This window comes from Ovis aries, chromosome 1, assembly GCF_016772045.2.
Source record: "Ovis aries strain OAR_USU_Benz2616 breed Rambouillet chromosome 1, ARS-UI_Ramb_v3.0, whole genome shotgun sequence".
Lineage (NCBI taxonomy): Eukaryota > Metazoa > Chordata > Mammalia > Artiodactyla > Bovidae > Ovis > Ovis aries.
In genome coordinates, this window is record NC_056054.1 from 229,596,153 (window position 1) to 229,615,113 (window position 18,961).

Here is an 18,961-nt window from a genome sequence, read left to right on the forward strand (position 1 = left end):
ATGACTCACTACCAGGAGCTCCTCTGGACTTTGCCCCGAGCCTGACACTGGATGGTGGATAAAGAAGTTGCTCCAGTCTGCAAGTGAAGCAACCAGACTTTTTTCACGGAGAGGAAACTTGAAGCCCCAGAAGCGACGCTGCAGTAAGGCGAAAGCCAAAAAGCCCCGCCCCGCGCTTCCGTTAAGGTTAATAAAAGGAAGGATGTAGTCCCGGACAACCCACCCCACCGCCCCGATTCCCTCCCTACCCTCACTTAAAGGAGGAGGGGGCTCTCAGTGCAGGAACCGGAGAGCAATTGCAGGCGGCAGCTGGGCGGGGCTCCACAAGGGGCCCTGGCAGAAGCCAGCTCCCAGGCAGCTGCTTTCAAAATCTGAAGGAGGGAAGAAGAGAGAGCGGGAAGGAGCTGGTGACCCCGCCCCAGCCCACGCCCAGGCCCAAGAGGGCGGGAGGACTTTTCCGGCTGGGGTACCCAGCAGCAGGCAGGACGGGGACGCGGACGCTCGCAAGCCCAGCCAACACTAGGCAAGAATGGAAATCCCTCCGACCCACTACCCGGCCGCCAGGGCGGCCTCGGTGGTAGAGAGCTGCATCAACTACCAGCAGGGGACTCCCCACAAGGTGTTTCTGGTGCAGACAGTCAAACAAGCCAGCCTGGAGGTGAGTCAGGCAGAGGGCGGTGGGGCACAGGCGAGCGTTCCCTCCATTCCCTCCGCTCCCTGCTTGTCTGCTCCCAACTCCCCCAGACACCATGCCTGTTTCGGGTCTCACTGCTGCCGTCTCTCTAAAGAAGCTGGTGTTTCTGGCATTTCTCTAGTCTCTGGGGGCAGCCCCGGGGCTGTTTATTGTTTTCACAGGGACACACACACTGATAGTTTTTATGGGCACTATTATAAGGAAATGGATAAATGTTCTCAGTTTGGGGCGACTTCTCCCCTTTCCCCAAGTGAAACCTACAAGAACCATTTTCAAAAGTTTCTTAAAACTGGTACCATGTTTCTCATCTACTGCTCCAATCTGGACCAACAAAAGCTCTGGTCTTGATTCTTCATTGCCTAAATTTTAAGACCAATTGTTCATTTGGCCAAAACGAAGGGTAAACAAACAAACAAAAAAACCCAGAAACTGACAAAACGGAGTCAGAGTGAAGGAATTGTGGGCTGAAGCTTCACTTCAACCACCCAAACACTACTGCTATTGACTGCTGTGAGTGATGGGCTCTCTCTGGCTAAGGGGTTAAATTAAGTGCTATGCTTAAGACCTTAGCAAGCACTAAGCTTGTTTCCATTTTACTGAAATCTAATGGATCTGACAGAAGTTTAACTGCTAACAGTCTGTAAGAGCTAACAGGGAGTACATATTTCAAAACCACACCAGGTAACATAATTAGGTATAAACTTTGAATTGTATCTTGATTCAAAAGTGAAGTACCTAAATGTTTGTCTTACTGTTATAAAGTTCATTAAAGTCTCATTCTGCAGGTCCACTAATACACAAGGAAAAGCAGTACTTAACATCTCTAATCACTTTGCAGTAATCTGCCTCAAAATGGAATTCTGTTTGGAGGCTTTATGAAAAATCTTTTCAAGGGGTATCCTATTTGTCATCTTTAGAATTAAAAATGTTAAAATTTCTTATGTGGAACTCAGGGTCACGGATCCAGATGTCAGCATTCTATGATGATTGAAAGTGAATTATAACCGATTATATATGCTTTTATCCCATTCTTGTTCTCATCCAAAATAACCCTGCTTAGACGTCACACACGGTGACATGCCTTGCTCAAGGTCTAAGGCTTTAGTCATTTACCTCCAAAAGTCAGCTTACTCCAGCCCCATCAAAAGAGAATGGATTCCTCTAACAATATAAAGACTTTTTGTTGTTGTTATATATTTCTTGTTATAAAAACACATTTTCTTAATTTTAGGATATTCCAGGAAGAGGACATAAATACCGCCTTAAATTTTCTGTGGAAGAAATTATCCAAAAAGTAAGTGAAATATCCTTTATTATGAAATAAAATTTGATTCCTAACATTCCAGGTCACCTCTGCTGATCAAATCATAGGATTGATTTGTTTTGTTTTGTTTTTTTTGAGAAAAAGTTGTGAAATTCCTGCCTCAAAAAAAAAAAAAAAAAAAAAAAGATCACCATACAAGGGTTTTACTTCTTGTGTATTCTGAGATACACTTAGTATTTCTATTGAGCTATTTAGAAGAGGCTCTAGATACTTCAATACGAATAAATTTCCTTTGAAAATGTTATATATGCATAGGTCCGTGTGAATTTATGCCTAATCTGAAGAAGTGAAATAATTAACTCTCTAATCATCATTTAGGTATTTTGTATTTGTTTCATTCTGTTTCTTTTATTTAAAGAAAGCAAGTGCTTTTGGTTATTTATGAGCAACAGAAAGGCCAACTGATACCACTGTGTTCAGATTAGAATCCTTCAGTAAAGGGGCAGGGACAATTTTAAAAATTATACACCTATCAAATTATTAACAAGACAAACTTAAAAGGAAGGAACTGCCACTTGTACCATAACCATCTTGAAATTTTAAAAAGCTTGCCCATTTGTTAAGCATAACTAAGAGATACAGGCTAACAGAGAGAGATCCACTAAAAGGCATCTGAGCTGCTAGACGAATATTCATCTTTATAAAGCAGAACCAATGCTACAATTTTCTCATTGTACATCTGGATACAGATTGAAGAATCTGAGTTTGAGAAAATTTTTGTTATTTCAAGAGGAGAGAAGAATAGAATGACTTAATAAAGTCAGACTAAAATTTGCCTTAGAAATGGACTTCTCATTACTACTGAAATACATTCAAAGTTTTCAACGAATTTACAAGATTATGAGACTTTATAAGTTATAAACTAAGTTACCTATTTTAGCTACCTCTAAGAAAATTGACTTCCCTAGTGGCTCAGATGGTAAAGCATCTGCCTACAATGCAGGAGACCTGGGTTCGATCCCTGGGTTGGGAAGATCCCCTGGAGAAGGAAATGGCAACCCACTCTAGTACTCTTGCTTGGAAAATCCCATTGACGGAGGAGCCTGGTAGGCTACAGTCCACAGGGTCGCAAAGAGTTGGACACAACTGAGCGAGTTCACTTCAAGAAAATTACTGGGCAACCATAAATTAGATACCTCTGAAATAGGCACATTCAAGTCCAGTCTGAAGTAATACCATAAGGGGGACAATGCTTTAAAGGTTCTATCTCAAAGAATAATAATTAATAATGGATGTCCATCTACATGTAAAGATCTTTTGCAAAATATTTCAAATAGGAAGTTACAGTGAACTGCACAGCTGAAGTACTGTACCCTCCAACGGGACAAGATACTGCACCAGAAGTCAACTTCACATTTGAAGGAGAAATTGGAAAAAACCCAGATGAAGAAGATACTACATTTTATGAAAGACTCAAATCCATGAAGGAACCACTAGAAGCACAAAATATTCCAGGTATATAAATATATAGCAGAGGAAAATATTTTTTCAATTTTAAAAATGGTATCAATTTACCTGTGCTCAAAATTGTTAAGATGTTTGCATTATGCTGGAAATAAACTGACTTCCACAAAAATATTCATTACTAATCTAATCTAACAACAAAAAAAAGGCCTTAGGACTTTATAGACATAGCTTAATTACTTTCTGCACACATTTGAAGAAATGTAAGAAATGACTTAGAATTTACATTTTAAAAGGTTAATACCCTCTATGTAAAATAATTCCATTTGTCATATAAATATTTCCTTCACCAGACAGTTTTGGAAATGTACCTCCAGAAATGAAGCCAGTTCGACATTTAGCCTGGGTTGCCAGTGGTTATATAATATGGCAAAATTCTACTGAAAATACATGGTATAAAATGGCAAAAATTCAAACTGTCAAGCAAGTGGTAAGTAATTTCTATAAAATACACTCTAAATAGGTTCACTTTTTATAAAAGATGTCCTAATTCATGATGGGATAAATAGTGCCCCTTCAGTCATTTTGTATTTAAAGTAGTGAACTCAGTATTTGAAGGAGAGGTCAGTTATCAAGGCTGGAGAAGGTGAAGCTGAAGTTTCAGGAGTGAAGTCTTCAGTTATAATTTGGCAATGGTTTTTGTGTACAGCTTAATACAGATCATTTCCGTAGGCAGCCTAAGTTTTGTGTTCTGATCACTATCATCGTAAGATACTGAAACTACTCTGCTTTTTTCCTCTCCTCAAATGTTAGTGCCAGAGCTAGATACAGGGTGGACATTTTCCCCACCTGGATCCGCCAAAATAAAATATTAGCATCTCAGTCTCTGTGAAGCTTGCTGTACACAACTGTCTTTGATAACCATTCAGTCATAATTGCCTGCCTCCTATCTTGTTTGTTGCTAGCATGTACTTTAAGTCTGATAGAACCACTCCAAACTGCCTCTTTCTAGACCTTAAAGAGATTAAAACAAATTGAGTTTAGCTTTATTAAGAGGTTTAAAAGAAAAAAAAATGTCAACTAGTACTATTTAATGGAATGCAAGAAAAAGATTCTGTAGGAGAAAAGCAGTTTCCACTGGCTTATCTCAGTTTGTTGATAAAAAACTGCATGAAAGCTGGAGCACCTTTACTCCACAAACTTTTGCAACTACTTATCAGAAACTTTTGGGCTAGATCACACATAAGTAACCTTCCTGATCTTTCAGTTCAGTTCAGTTCAGTCGCTCAATCGTGTCCAATTCTTTGTGTCCCCATGAATTGGCAGCACGCCAGGCCTCCTGTCCATCACCAACTCCTGGAGTTTACTCAAACGCACGTCCATTGAGTCACTGATGCCATCCAGCCATCTCATCCTCTACCGTCCCCTTCTCCTCCTGCCCCCAGTCCCTCCCAGCATCAGGGTCTTTTCCAATGAGTCAACTCTTCACATGAGGTGGCCAAAGTATTGGAGTTTCAGCTTTAGCACCATTCCTTCCAATGAACAACCAGGACTGATCTCCTTTAGGATGGACTGGTTGGATCTCCTTGCAGTCCAAGGGACTCTCAAGAGTCTTCTCCAACACCACAGTTCAAGAGCATCAATTCTTTGGCGTTCAGCCTTCTTCACAGTCCAACTCTCACATCCATACATGACCACTGGAAAACCATAGCCTTGACTAGTCGGACCTTTGTAGGCGAAGTAATGTCTTTGGTTTTTAATATGCTATCTAGGTTGGTCATAACTTTCCTTCCAAGGAGTAAGGTTCTTTTAATTTCATGGCTGCAATCACCATCTGCAGTGATTTTGGAGCCCCCCAAAATAAAGTCTGACACTGTTTCCACTGTTTCCCCATCTATTTCCCATGAAGTGATGGGACCAGATGCCATGATCTTCGTTTTCTGAATGTTGACCTTTAAGCCAACTTTTCCACTCTCCTCTTTCACTTTCATCAAGAGGCTCTTTAGTTCCTCTTCACTTTCTGCCATAACCGTGGTGTCATCTGCATATCTGAGGTTACTGATATTTCTCCCGGCAATCTTGATTCCAGCTTGTGTTTCTTCCAGCCCAGCATTTCTCATGATGTACTCTGCATATAAGTTAAATAAGCAGGGTGACAGTATACAGCCTTGACGTACTCCTTTTCCGGTTTGGAACCAGTCTGTTGTTCCATGTCCAGTTCTAACTGTTGCTTCCTGACCTGCATATAGGTTTCTCAAGAGGCAAGTCAGGTGGTCTCGTATTCCCATCTCTTTCAGAATTTTCCAGTTTATTGTGATCCACACAGTCAAAGGCTTTGGCATAGTCAATAAAGCAGAAATAGATGTTTTTCTGGAACTCCTTTGCTTTTTCCATGATCCAGCGGATGTTGGCAATTTGATCTCTGGTTCCTCTGCCTTTTCTAAAACCAGCTTGAACATCAGGAAGTTCACGGTTCACATACTGCTGAAGCCTGGCTTGGAGAATTTTGAGCATTACTTTACTAGCATGTGAGATGAGTGCAATTGTGTGGTAGTTTGAGCATTCTTTGGCATTGCCTTTCTTTGGGATTGGAATGAAAACTGACCTTTTCCCATCCTGTAGCCACTGCTGAGTTTTCCAAATTTGCTGGCATATTGAGTGGAGCTCTTTCACAGCATCATCTTTTAGGAGCTGAAATAGCTCAACTGGAATTCCATCACCTCCACTAGCTTTGTTTGTAGTAATGCTTCCTAAGGCCCACTTGACTTCACCATCCAGGATGTCTGGCTCTAGATGAGTGATCACACCATCGTGATTATCTTGGTTGTGAAGGTCTTTTTTGTGCAGTTCTTCTGTGTATTCTTGCCACCTCTTCTTAATATCTTTTGCTTCCGTTAGGTCCATACCATTTCTGTCCTTTATCGAGCCTATCTTACCTTATCCTTAAAGGACCTTCTTTGTTGATATAGTCAATAGGGATTGTTTTAAGAGACTATATAGTGAGAATACTTTTATTCAATCCTAGGGCAATCTTTATAATTACTGTTAACCAAAGGAGCCACAGGATTTTTCAATGCCTCATTATAAGCGTTTAAGAGCCTTATTTAAGTACAGCAAATTTCTGATGATCAAGGTTTGAAACTATGTAGATAACGATATTTCTGTGTAGTTGATGGTATACTTTAGATGCCCAAAGCAGTAGACAGCATAGATCAAAGCTTTAGTTACAAAATCAAATATTACATTTTATTATTTTCAGTTTTTAAAAGAGAATTTCTGTTATAAAATTGGTTTTCTTTAGTGTAAACACTCATTTCAGCTGTTTATCCCTTAAACAGCAATGCAAATATTAAGGAATCTTAAATGACAAATTATAGACTGAAATGTTCTAAAATGTTCAAATTATAGACTATAATGTTATGAGTTCCACGACTCAGAAACTAAAAACAGAAAGGGTAAATGATTTATACAGTAAGGAATGAAAAAAAAAAAAACTATTTTAAAACATAGTTTGAAAGAAATCTTATTTGTAAGAGAATAGTTTTTCTGCCAGGTCAAATAAATTATGACATTCAATTTGTAATTTTTTTTGGCTGTGCTGTGTGGCACGTAGAATCTTAGTTCCCTGACCAGGACTTGAACCCATGCCCCTGCAGTGGATGTCCTAAATACTGTACTGCCAGGGAATTCCACAACATTCAATTTTTTATTTTACTTAATTATTATCATCATCTACTAATGAAAACTGATTTTTAAAATTAAAATATACTTTTTACCAATGATACTAAGTTTAAAATGCCAGGTTTTTATTTTTTATTATAGCAAAGAAATGATGACTTCATCGAGTTAGACTACACTATTCTTCTTCATGACATTGCATCTCAGGTATAGTATCATTTACCATTATTTAATGTCACTTTGGAAATTGAGACTCACTTTGTAGCCTCAGTGTATGCCTTGTTAATTTTGACTCTAAATCAGAATTCATGTAAATTCAAATAGGCACCAGACTGAAGTGTATTACACTTGTAGCAATTTAACTTGTCTTATGCTATCTTTATGAGGACAGTTTTGTCTCCAACAGAACATAAGTCCAACTGTTTTCCTAAATGTTTTTGTTAACTTTATCACAGCATTAGTTTCTTTTACTTGCAGGAGATTATTCCTTGGCAAATGCAAGTTCTCTGGCATCCACAATATGGTACTAAAGTAAAACATAATAGTCGTCTGCCAAAGGAGGCACAATTGGAATAAACGAAGACCATAACATTGGATTAAGTGTAAACATGCTTGTTAATGATGACCTGTATACCAGTCTTCATTGATATCTAGCTTAAGGGGTTAGACAAATCCCAGAAGTGTCATTATCTATAAATGGCCTGATTACAGTACAGAACTATATCGCTTCCATAATAAAGAGCATCACAGTGTAAAAGTGTCTTATCAACAGTAACAGTGCCGTGATACCCCTAATAAAACCTTTTAATTCCAGCCTCATAGCTTGTTTCACCGTGTTGGATACTTACGGAACAGGGGCCGTAATGGTCTCTCTGAAAGCAACTTTTGGCTTTCCTGTGATACAAGGACAGCCATATTCTCTTTCCATTCGCTAAAAAGAACAAGAGAGATCTTTTTTGATATATTTAAATTAAAAAATAATAAACTAAAAGAAGAAAAATCCTAAGAGTCTTAATTACCTTAGAAGGATTCATTTAAAAGTGAAAATGTTAGTCACTCAGTCATGTCCGACTCTTTGTGACCCCACAGACTGTAGCCCATCAGGCTCCTCTGTCCATGGGATTCTCCAGGCAAGAATACTGGAGTGGGCTGCCATTCCCTTCTTCAGGGAATTTTCCCAACCCAGGGATCAAACCCGGGGGTTTCCTGCATTGCAGGCAGATGCTTTACCATCTGAGACACCAGAGAAGGTTATGATGAGCAAATAATAAATCTAAAACCACTTAAGTACCTTATGAGGATAAATATATTACAAACTTTTATAGATTTTATATGAACAAATTCTAATTTAGACTGATTAACTTACACTTACCTCTGGTTAATCTACTAAAACTTTACCTCTGCTCCATTTGATTACATATTCATTGGAATGGTATATGGATCTATTGTCAGAATTTTCTACTATCTCAACTTCAGAGATACAATCACAACCAGAATTTTTAATCATAAGTCAGATATATTAAATAAGTCATATATATTTTGATCTCATTCATATACACATAAGACCTTTCCTAGGAAAGTAGGGTCTCCCATCTACCCATTTGTTTATCTACATTATATTGATCTTCAAGTACTGACTTGAGAAGAAAACAGGTAAGAAATGGCCTGGAGAGTGAGTGCTGGTGGGCTGACTTTCTCAGCAGGTTTCTCCCTGAGGTTGTCCCCCTAAGGCTGAGACCTTAGGGATATACTTGACCCAAAGAACCATGACCTAGGTATGGATGGATGGTCTGACTGCAATCTTTTACAAATAAAAAGCTTTAGAGATCAAAAGTAATTAATTAGTAACAGATAGTAGAAGATGCAGTGTACCACATCTGGATAAAAAACCAGAGTGAAGATTGAAGAGCCACTATTAGTTTACGACCATTAGACTGAGAATTCTTGACTTTTACACTCTTAAAACACAGACATAAATGAAGTGACTTTAACTTCTTTGTTATTCACTACCTGAGCATAGATTTCCAGGTGTAATTCTCCCATTCCAGATACAATTGTCTCTTTGCTCTCAGTGTCAAAGTGGACTTTAAATGTGGGATCTTCTCTTGTAAACCTGCCAATACCTTTTGAAAATTTTTCCAGATCATTCTTAAAAAAAAAAAAAACCACACATTATACATTGTACTAAGCATGATAAGCAATGAAACTGTTAGAATCTGATTGAATGAAATCAAATACATGGGCAGTTAAATAAAAATGATCTACCATTTAAGTTCTTCATGCTATTTTAATATATGAACTTGGAAACCACACAAGAGAGCAAGGAACAGCTAACTTACACAATTTTCTTTTCACACCAAGATTCAAGAGTCTAAGACTTAACTATGCCCTTTCCTATTGACAAAATCTCTCCATTTGTAGAAAACTCCCCATAAAACAGAAAGTAGAATCTGTGTTAGAGTTTAGAAATCCTAAACCAAAGGATTGTTTCAGGCTGTAATCAACTGTAACTGTGTTAGAGTTTAGAAATCCTAAATCAAAGAAATCAGCATGGTCACCAAGACTCTAGGTTAAATGCACACTGAGACATCTCCATTTCCAAATAATCTACCTGGATGTAGTGTGATGTACCTCTATCCTCCTTAGATGTTAATTCCTTATGTGGTAAGCAGAATGGTGTTCTTCTTTAAAGGCATGCCCCATTCTCCCCAAATCTGTGACTGTTACCTGATAAAAGGGAGTCTGTGGATGTGATTAAAGGTACAGACTCTTCAGATGGGGAGATTATCATGAATAATCTGGACAGGTCCAATGTAATTGCATGAGACTTTAAAAATGGAAGAGGAATGAAGAAGGGGAGTTGAGAGATAAGCGGGAAATAACAGGAGATATCTGAAGCAGGAGAGGGGCTCATTTCACTGTTGCTGGCACTGAAGACAGGACAAAGGGGGCTACGAGCAGCCTCTAGAAGCTAGGAATGGCCCTCAGATGACAGCAGGGAAATCTCAGGTCCCACAGCAAGCAGCTGAATTCTGCCAACAATCTAAGCAAGCAAGGAACCAAACTGTCCCCCAGAGCCTCCAAGAAAGGAACACAATCTTGCCAATACTTGATTTTATCCCATTAAGAACTGTGAATTGTGACCTATACAACTGTAAAATAATACATTTGTACTGTTTTTAAGCCACTAAGTTTTTGCTAATTTCTTATGGCAGCAATAGAAAATTAACAAGCCCTGAATCACCAGTGTTAACAGCCACATACATAGCTAAAGAGGTGTTAATGTGTTTTGTTTATGTTATCTGGAATTCTAACCACAAGGCTGCAAGGTAGAATTATTCCCATTTTACAGGTGAGGAAGCTAGGTACAGAGAAGTCTAGTGACTTGCTCAAGGCCACCCAGCTAACTAGGAGTGAATCTTAAGTTAGCCTACCTCCAAAGTCTTTTCCCTTTTCTCCACTACTGAGATTCAGGGTTTTATGCAGGGTTTCATTATTTGATTTGTATTAACTCCAGCAAGCAGACAACCCTGAGACACCAAAAAGCTTTTAGAATATTGATCCATTTGATTTCCATCCATTATTGTGAACTATCAACAGTAAAATATCTACATAAACTCTGAATTTAGGAATAAAGAATAATATTTGTAACTTCTAGTCCTTTGTCTTCCAAAGAGAAAAGCAACCAATTTGGCAAAGAACTTTGAACAAACTGGCCTATCACTGTGGTAAGATGTAAGGTTCGACCTGCTTCAAATTTCTGAGATGGAGTGACTGAACGTTTCTTGCCACCTCGACATTCTCTTTTCTGTAATTTGAGAAGGAAAATCTCAAATGAAGATGAAGCAGTAGCCGTTAATATATCCATAAGACAATAAATCAGAACATGTTCTATAATGATAGTACCTAGATGACGAGAGATCATAAAATGTTCACTCAATGCATAAATGAATTAATTTCAACATAGCACATTAACATGACAGTTATGAATATAACTAACTTAAGAACCAAACAATTATGGTTCAGGATCAGGACTAATTTCAGTGACAAGTTATGCAAACACAGAACCTATTCAAGCAATTCTGGCTGAAAAGCTAAATGACATGAAATACAATCATAAAACTGTTATATCTGAAAGTGAGTCAAAACAGTCTTATCTGCAGGCCTTCCATGTTATAATCAGACATTTACTGCATAACTACCATAGATGTGGAGATGTACTATAATCCATGGGGCAATTACTTGATGCAGTTTTCTGTTGTTCTTTACAGTGAGGTTTTTCTGCAATTTAGGACAAATGCCCCAGTTTCCTCTTTTCTCTCTCTTATGATCTGCATCTAGGAAGTGACTTACACTTACCATTCTGGAGCCAATGATATACCTTTACTACAGTAAGAATTACAAAGCACAGTCTCATGAATACATTAAAACCATCAACTTCTTCAAATATGCTGAGGAGTACTTACTAATAATAGACTGGTAAATTTTAAAAGATGATTTGAATACCAGAAAAGGACACAGAATCCATAAGAATCCATGCTTATAGTCATCACAAGACACCATATGCATTGTGGAGACAGGTGAAAATGAGCTCAAGGTTTTACTGTGATTTACTACATGCTAAATCAAACTCCTACCTTGTTAGATGGCTTCATTGCTATTGAAATGACAGGATCGGGAACATGAATTGACTCCTAAAATATTTTTAAAAGAACAGACAAGAATTCAAATACAGTACTGTATATGTCAGAGATGGATTAATTTTAATGTTCTTTACAGCAGAAAAAAACTATAGTCAACATCTTTAAGGCAGACAAAATATATCTTGCTCTATTTTCATTAAATGATGAATATATTAATATATAAATAAAGGTTATACTGCAATCATTGATAAGAGAAGCAGAGAAAGGGACTAGATTCTTCATACATACAATATCTCATTTAACTAGTCACAACTCTGAGAGGCAGATGGATTTTATTATCCCCATTTTACAAATAAAATAATTAAAGGGTTGGCAAGAAAAATGAATAACTTGGTCAAGGGCCAGCCGTAGCACAGGGCAGAAGTAAGGCTCTGACCAAGGTCTATTTGCTTCAAAGCTCGAGCACTTCCCACAACCTCCAGTCCCTTCATATTGCTAATGACAAGTTTAGAGAAAGTCTCATCAATAATACTTATTAAAAAGTCCACTTATTGAAACTGATTTTTGTAGTGTACTAACTCCACATGTAAAACCACAGACATCGGAGAATATTAAACAAAAAAGCTAAATTATAAAATGTAGAATTCATCATATGATATAGGAGCTATTACAGAGATCATCTGTTAGGGCTGGACGAGTTCTTATATGTAAACAACCTACTGTAAGCTCCTATCCCCTTTGTACTCATATTCTTCCTTTACTGAATTCAGGAGAGGAAGCACCCTATGAACACATGGTCATACTGTAGGAAGAGCCGCCCTCCTGTGGGGGCAAAAAGGGGGCGGGAGTGAAGGGGACTGAAAGGCAGGAAGTGCCCGGAGCATACTCTCCTAGTTGCATCCTGCCTGCAGAGCACAGTTCTGGCCTGTCATGCAATTCCCCTGAGTCCAGCCTAAATGTTACAGTCTGCTCTTATGGTTCTCTAGGAGACTGAGGGAGGCATCCTCTCTCCAGCTGTGAGTTACTAAGGAAGGAGCACTTGGCTGGGACCAGCCTGATGATGGTGACGGCAACCAGGGATGCACCCACAATGGGGAGGAATCACAGCCACACAGTCCAGGTTACCTAGTGGAGATTTTCCCTCCATGCTAAACCTTGGAGGATGGTGGAATGATTTTACTAAGAAAAATCAGGTAAGTTAGCTAACACGGGGCACTTGTTCAGCTGACATTAAAAGAGCCACAACCAATCTACACTTGATGCCTGTGGCACTCAATGAAAACTTCTGTGTTTTTCTGAAGTACCAAAATATACATTTTTGAAATGCAAGTGATAAACAGCTTTGAAGTTAAATGACTTACCATCGAAAGGCCGCTATTATCTTTGTTTGTGAATGTGTCTCCACTGGCACAGTCAATGCCAAACAATGCACAGATGTCTCCAGCAAACACTTCCTCAACATCCTAAAGAAAGAAAGAATACAGAATGATACTTGCAAGTAATTCAAATCTGTATATAATCACTAAAAAGTAATTGCACAATAAACACACTGTGCACAAACATGCCAGAATCTCACCAAGAATTCCACAAAGAATTAGACAGAATCAATGCAATACCAACAATCAACCATGGTGAGATACACCTTCAACAGGGCTCTTATTTAAACCACATCTCAACTGGCAAGATTCTACTGTAAATGGAAACTCAGAACACAGCATCTTTACTTGGAGGATCTGCAGTACCAACAGAACACAGAGCCTCATGGTTCTAAAGTTATTCCTATAGAATTAAAAAGTATGTAGTACTATATGTGCTGCCATTGTCTAACAAGGAAATGTGTATGACAAAGGCATACACGGAAAACTTGCAAAGGAAGTTTTGAAAACAAAGGCAGGAGATGTAAGCAGTTAAGAAAACAGGAAATCTAAGAATAAAGCACTGGGGCCTCTAAACTTCCTAGTCTTTGTCCTTTTAAATTAACAGTTCATTCATAACAGCTGTGGCTGTGAATGAGCAAGTGTGTGTGTCTTGCTTTAATGGTTACACAGCTATAGGGATCCTTCTGGCCCATGAAACAGCTGTGACAATCACTAATCCCTCTAGCCTGCCCCCTGCTGCCTATTTCAAAAACAACGATGTCTAATTTTGAAAGACTGTCTATTTATTTTCCAGGAGATACAACAGTTATGGACGCCAAAAATGTCCACCATAAGATTTTGCTTAGACTAATAAATTTCTCTAGGAATAACGGAGCTGAACTGGGAAAAGGTGCAAGGAGAAGACAATCTCCTGTACTTGGTATTCCTGCCAACACTTAACCCTGTGGACCACAGAAGGCTAGGACAGGTTCAGAGCCAATTCAAAAAGTCAAATCATAAGCCAAAGTTTATCTCCCAGACTAGGCCTTCAGAGGTTTTTAATCTTTAAATCAACTCTAGCACCAATAAAGCCCTTCTAGGGGGCTGATTCTATTTCCATATTTCAGGAAGTAAATCCACTGAGCAATATGGGAAGTTAATGCAAATTTATTATTCTCATTTACTTTTGAGAACCACAGTTCCACTGAACTAAAAACCTATTATACTCTTTCCAAGGTTAGCTCTTGAGGAAAGTGCTGTCCCTTCTCCCTAACCCTGGCCACTGAGGCAAGACAGCTAACTCACAAATGGTGGTATAAAATGTGTTCTTGCTGCTAAGTTGCTTCAGTCGTGTCCGACTCTGTGCAACCCCATAGATGGCAGCCCACCAGGCTCTGCCATCCCTGGGGTTCTCCAGGCAAGAGCACTGGAGTGGGTTGCCATTTAATATGTGCTAATTTAGCCTACACCAAAGTGCTACATGAGAAATGTAGCCCACCTAACTAAAAAGGAAGAAGCTAGGGAAACACATTCAACTAGAGGTGGTTTTCTTGTGGAGCTCAGGATACCAAAAAAGCAGACCTATTTCAACTGCATGAGAGAAATTTCTGATTGTACAACAAAGCACAGGTACTCGCCTCCATCATGTCGGCATGCATGCGGACCAGTCGCTGAACACGCACTTTCTTTCTCGTCCTTGTATTATAGATGGTATCACCTTTCTTCAACTCTCCTTGATAATTGCGAACGTAAGTTAACTGGCCAAATCGACCCGCCTGGAAGTCAAGATTAGGTAAGGACAGAAAGAGTAAAAAAGAAACACAGGAATCAAAAATAAGAGGAAAATTTCATAATCATCTTCAAATACTTGTTCTCAGTTTTAGTAGTACAACTTACATATATATGTTTCAGCTTATTGTCATAAACTACTTTGATGCTAGTTTTCAATAAAGTTAAATGGTTCTTGTTCTTTCTGATATCAAAATCCAAGACACTACTTTTGTTTCCTCTGAAAAAAGTTATTAGAAAAAGTTTTAAAATTATATAATAAGGCAGTTATTTCATAAGTTCAGTTTAATACAGTAAGATATAAAAATAAGGTAATATTATATTAGAAAGACAACAAAAATATCATTAGAAATGAAAGACTACGTTAGAAAAACTGATAATCACCTGGAAAGCTATGCAAATATGAATTCTGTAAAGTAATTGAATATAAAATGAATAATCAGGATCATTTCCTCCTGAATATTAACACTCAATGTTAGGTAAATATTTAAAAGTTGCCAGTTCTTCCATATTAATATTTAGGTTTAACACAATAGCAATAAAATTCCAAAGAGGAATTTTAAAATATATTATTAGTGATTTTTAATATTTAGAAGAAAAGCTAAAAACAGAAAATAACTCTGATGTAAGAACATGTTAAATACTTCAAAATATTTAAAGTCATAGCTCTTATAGAATAAATATCTAAAATGTTTCATTCATTAGTCAACAGATAAAAAAGGAGACATGACAATCAATGAAAAAATTTGACACTGTTCAAAAACTGGTAACTGTACAAATGTTCTTCTATTTGGAGACAGAGGAAATACACTTAGATCCTAATACTGCATTCAGCAAAACAAAGTCCAATAGGATTAACAATGAAAAAAAACAAAAAACCCCACAAGAAAGCAGAAGAGATAAAAGTAAGTATTTATAGAATATAATCAAAGAGGAAGATTGAGAAAATGACAAAAGACAAAGATTGATGTATTTGACTATGTAAATTTTAAACTAATTGTTTTTTAAAAATTTTATTAGAGAAAGATTCATATAAGTAAGTAAAACACTTTGACTAATTTTTAAAAGGGAAAAACAAAAAAATAAAGAGGGAATTACAAAAGAAGACAGAGAATTGCATAATGATTATATGGAAAAATGTTTTATATTATTAAGAATTAAGGCAAGATATGGGGAAAAGATTGGGGGGAGGGATGGTTAAGGAAATGGACATATACACACTGCTATATTTAAAATGGATAACCAATAAAGACCTACTGTTTAGCACAGGGAACTCTGCTCTATGTTATGTGGCAGACTGGATGGGAGGGGAGTTTGGGGAAGAATGGACACATGAATATGTATGGCTGAATCTCTTCCCTGTTCACCTGAAACTAAAAATATGAAAGCAATCTGGCAAGATATACCATTAAACATTCAAAATATTTTATATCTTTTACTCAAGAAACACATTCTGGGTATTCTAAGAAAAATATTCCTAGGACTTCCCTGATGGCACAGCGGATGGGAATTGGCCTGCCAATGCAGGGGACATGGGTTTCATCCCTAGTCCAGGAAGACTCCACACGCTGTGGAGCAACTCAGCCCATGCACTGCAACCACTGACGGTGTGCCTAGAGCCCGTGCTCCACAGGGAGAGAAGCCGCTGCAATGAGAAGCCCAAGCACTGCAACAGAGAGTAGCCCCTGCTCACCCTGACTAGAGACAGCTCGCACACAGCCCACAAAGACCCAGCGCAGCCAAAGACGCCTAATAGACAAACACTGTCACTGCAACGTTATTTCTACTTTTAACTTAGAATTACTTTTCCTGGATTTAGAACAAAAATCATACTGTAAAAATTTAAAAATAAAAACTAGGAAAAAGCACACCCCCAGTATAATTCCATCCCAGAAATAACCACCCTCGAACACTTTCGACTTATCTACTTTTTTCCTCCTTAAAATATTATACACAGAAGCAACACCACAACAAAAAGCACACCCAGTCCCCAAATCTTGGTTCCTAATACCATTCACAATAAAAAGGAACCAGGACTCTTAGACAAACAGCTGATTCTCGGGCTGGGGCAGGGAATATACAACATAAGCCTGGAAGGTAAGGAAGTGCTCAAAGAAGCAAAATACTGGGGAATGTCTAAGGGACACAAAAGCCGCCTGAAAGAGCACCAACAGCGAAACTGCTCAATCTGGCAGTAAAATAAATAACATAGTACTGGATTTTAACTCAAAGTATGAAACAAATATACATAAGTCCAGACTGATAAAAACAAACGACTGAATAAATAAATATGGGGGAGAAAGGACAACTCTCCCTTTCAGAAGAATCCCACGAAACTCACAGAGACACTGTCCCCTCATGGAGGAAGAAAGTAATTCCCCACCCCTTAAGTGTGGGCTGTGCATAGAAACCTTCTAGAGTCAGTATGAACAGGATGGGGGACAAAGTAACTTTACAGTGGAGGAATCTGTAACTAAATCTTTCCTAAGAGTCACTTTATAATAGCAATAAAAGCCTAAAAGAAAAGAAAAATTCTATATACATCAGTTAAATACATTAGAAAGCAACTTACCTCCAGTTTAAAAGCCAGGCCAACAAATGGATGGGAACTGTCTCTTTTGGGGTTCATTAAGATTTTGGTTTTCTCTTGGGAGTCACTTAAAATAAAAGACATATACATTTGTGAGATGCAACATTTGATATTTCTTTCATATCAGTTTGTTTCATCAGAATATTACCTGAGAAAAAGCACACTTGCACTGAACATTTCTGAGCTTATTCTTAAGCGAAATTTCACTGAATGGGATCAACAAGAATAACTTCTGGCCAATAATGCACAGAGTAGAATAATAAACACAAAATGAGTCTCAGAAAAAAATAATGAAAGCTTAAAAAATTTTTGTTTCTTAAATAACATTAAAAAAAAAATTGGTTCCAAATGAGAAAATTTTCTAATGATGTAAATCTTGATAATGAAACAAACCATATTCTAACTTACAAACAGAATATGATACGGGAAGGTATAATAAATATTTTTCTTTATGCCAAAATTGTTACCCAACAAAAATAAAGATTGGTTTTTATAAATTATTGGGAAAAACCCACAAATGCAACATAATTTCTAAAACCATTCTTAAATTCCTTTCCAGTGCACAGATGTTAAACTCTCTGTGCATAGACTAGAAATCAATTTCCAAGACTTACTCCTGATTAAGAATAGCATAATTCTGGACTTCAGATGGATTTGGGAGGTATTCTAAAACAGCATCTAAAAGAGGCTGAACTCCTTTGTTTTTCAAGGCACTTCCCAAAAAGACAGGAGTAAATGACCTGTTTAGAGTAGCTCTTCGAATGGCAAGCTACAAAAGAAAAAAATAATAATTAGCTCATCTGAAAGTTACATTTTGTGTTTCAGATCAATTATAAAGCAACCAGTGAATGAAATAAACTGATACTCTTTGGAGTACTGGCTTTAGTGGAGACTGGAATGGGGTTCTCTACAACTTAAGGTCAAAATATGCCCCGCCCCAAAATTGAAAGAAAAAGGCTATTTAACTTTCAACACTGTAACTGCTTTCAACCCTTAGAATGTCACTAACTTTCAATTTGGAGAAAAAACTATATAGGACAGTGTAAATGGTATGTTAAAAACTGTGTAAAATAGAGGAAAAGGCAATATATATGCAAACAGAACAAAACAAAAATCTGTGGAAAGAAACACTAGAAACTATTAACTGGCAACCTGGTTTAGGAATGGGGCCCAGAGTGGCTCAGACAGAAAAGAATCTGCCTGCAATGCGGGAGACCTGGGTTTGATCCCTGGTTGGGAAGATTCCCTGGAGGGCATGGCAATCCACTCCAGTATTCTTGCCTGGAGAATCCCCATGGACAGAGGAGCTTGGCAGGGTTCATGGGGTCATAAAGAGTTGGATACGACTGCGCAGCTAAGCACAGCACAGAGTGCCGGGCAGATGAGAGCCAGGTAAGGGACTTCTGTGTACCTTTATATAGTTTTTAAATGTTTAAACCATATGAAAGTATCATCTATTAAAAAAACAATTAACCAATTTGT

The 18,961-nt window shown here is 37.9% G+C and overlaps 2 protein-coding genes across 3 annotated transcripts in view; one reads left to right on the top strand and one right to left on the bottom strand.

The window, feature by feature from the left end:
* Positions 1–18,961, bottom strand: part of GFM1 (G elongation factor mitochondrial 1) — a 52,098-nt gene that overhangs the window by 14,069 nt on the left and 19,068 nt on the right. For both annotated transcript variants that reach the window (XM_027958969.3, XM_042235088.2), the window contains exons 7-13: positions 18,094–18,248; positions 17,462–17,546; positions 14,739–14,876; positions 13,105–13,206; positions 11,738–11,794; positions 9,111–9,248; positions 7,949–8,031 (exon numbers count right to left, since the gene is read on the bottom strand). In XM_027958969.3, the coding sequence (XP_027814770.1) occupies positions 7,949–8,031; positions 9,111–9,248; positions 11,738–11,794; positions 13,105–13,206; positions 14,739–14,876; positions 17,462–17,546; positions 18,094–18,248 (758 nt within the window). The remainder of the gene's footprint in view (positions 1–7,948; positions 8,032–9,110; positions 9,249–11,737; positions 11,795–13,104; positions 13,207–14,738; positions 14,877–17,461; positions 17,547–18,093; positions 18,249–18,961) is intronic.
* Positions 469–7,919, top strand: LXN (latexin). The gene is made up of 6 exons (XM_004003214.5): positions 469–658; positions 1,926–1,988; positions 3,296–3,473; positions 3,776–3,912; positions 7,245–7,307; positions 7,578–7,919. The coding sequence occupies exons 1-6, from the start codon at positions 530–532 to the stop codon at positions 7,674–7,676; spliced, it is 669 nt and encodes a 222-aa protein (XP_004003263.2). The 5' UTR covers positions 469–529; the 3' UTR covers positions 7,677–7,919.

Bases quoted from the DNA above. Each gene is read 5' to 3' on its own strand.
- LXN (XM_004003214.5), top strand. From the start codon at position 530: ATGGAAATCCCTCCGACCCACTACCCGGCCGCCAGGGCGGCCTCGGTG. The intron at 3,913-7,244 runs GTAAGTAATTTC...TTTTTATTATAG, and splicing joins TTCAAACTGTCAAGCAAGTG to CAAAGAAATGATGACTTCAT. The intron at 7,308-7,577 runs GTATAGTATCAT...TTTTACTTGCAG, and splicing joins TTCATGACATTGCATCTCAG to GAGATTATTCCTTGGCAAAT.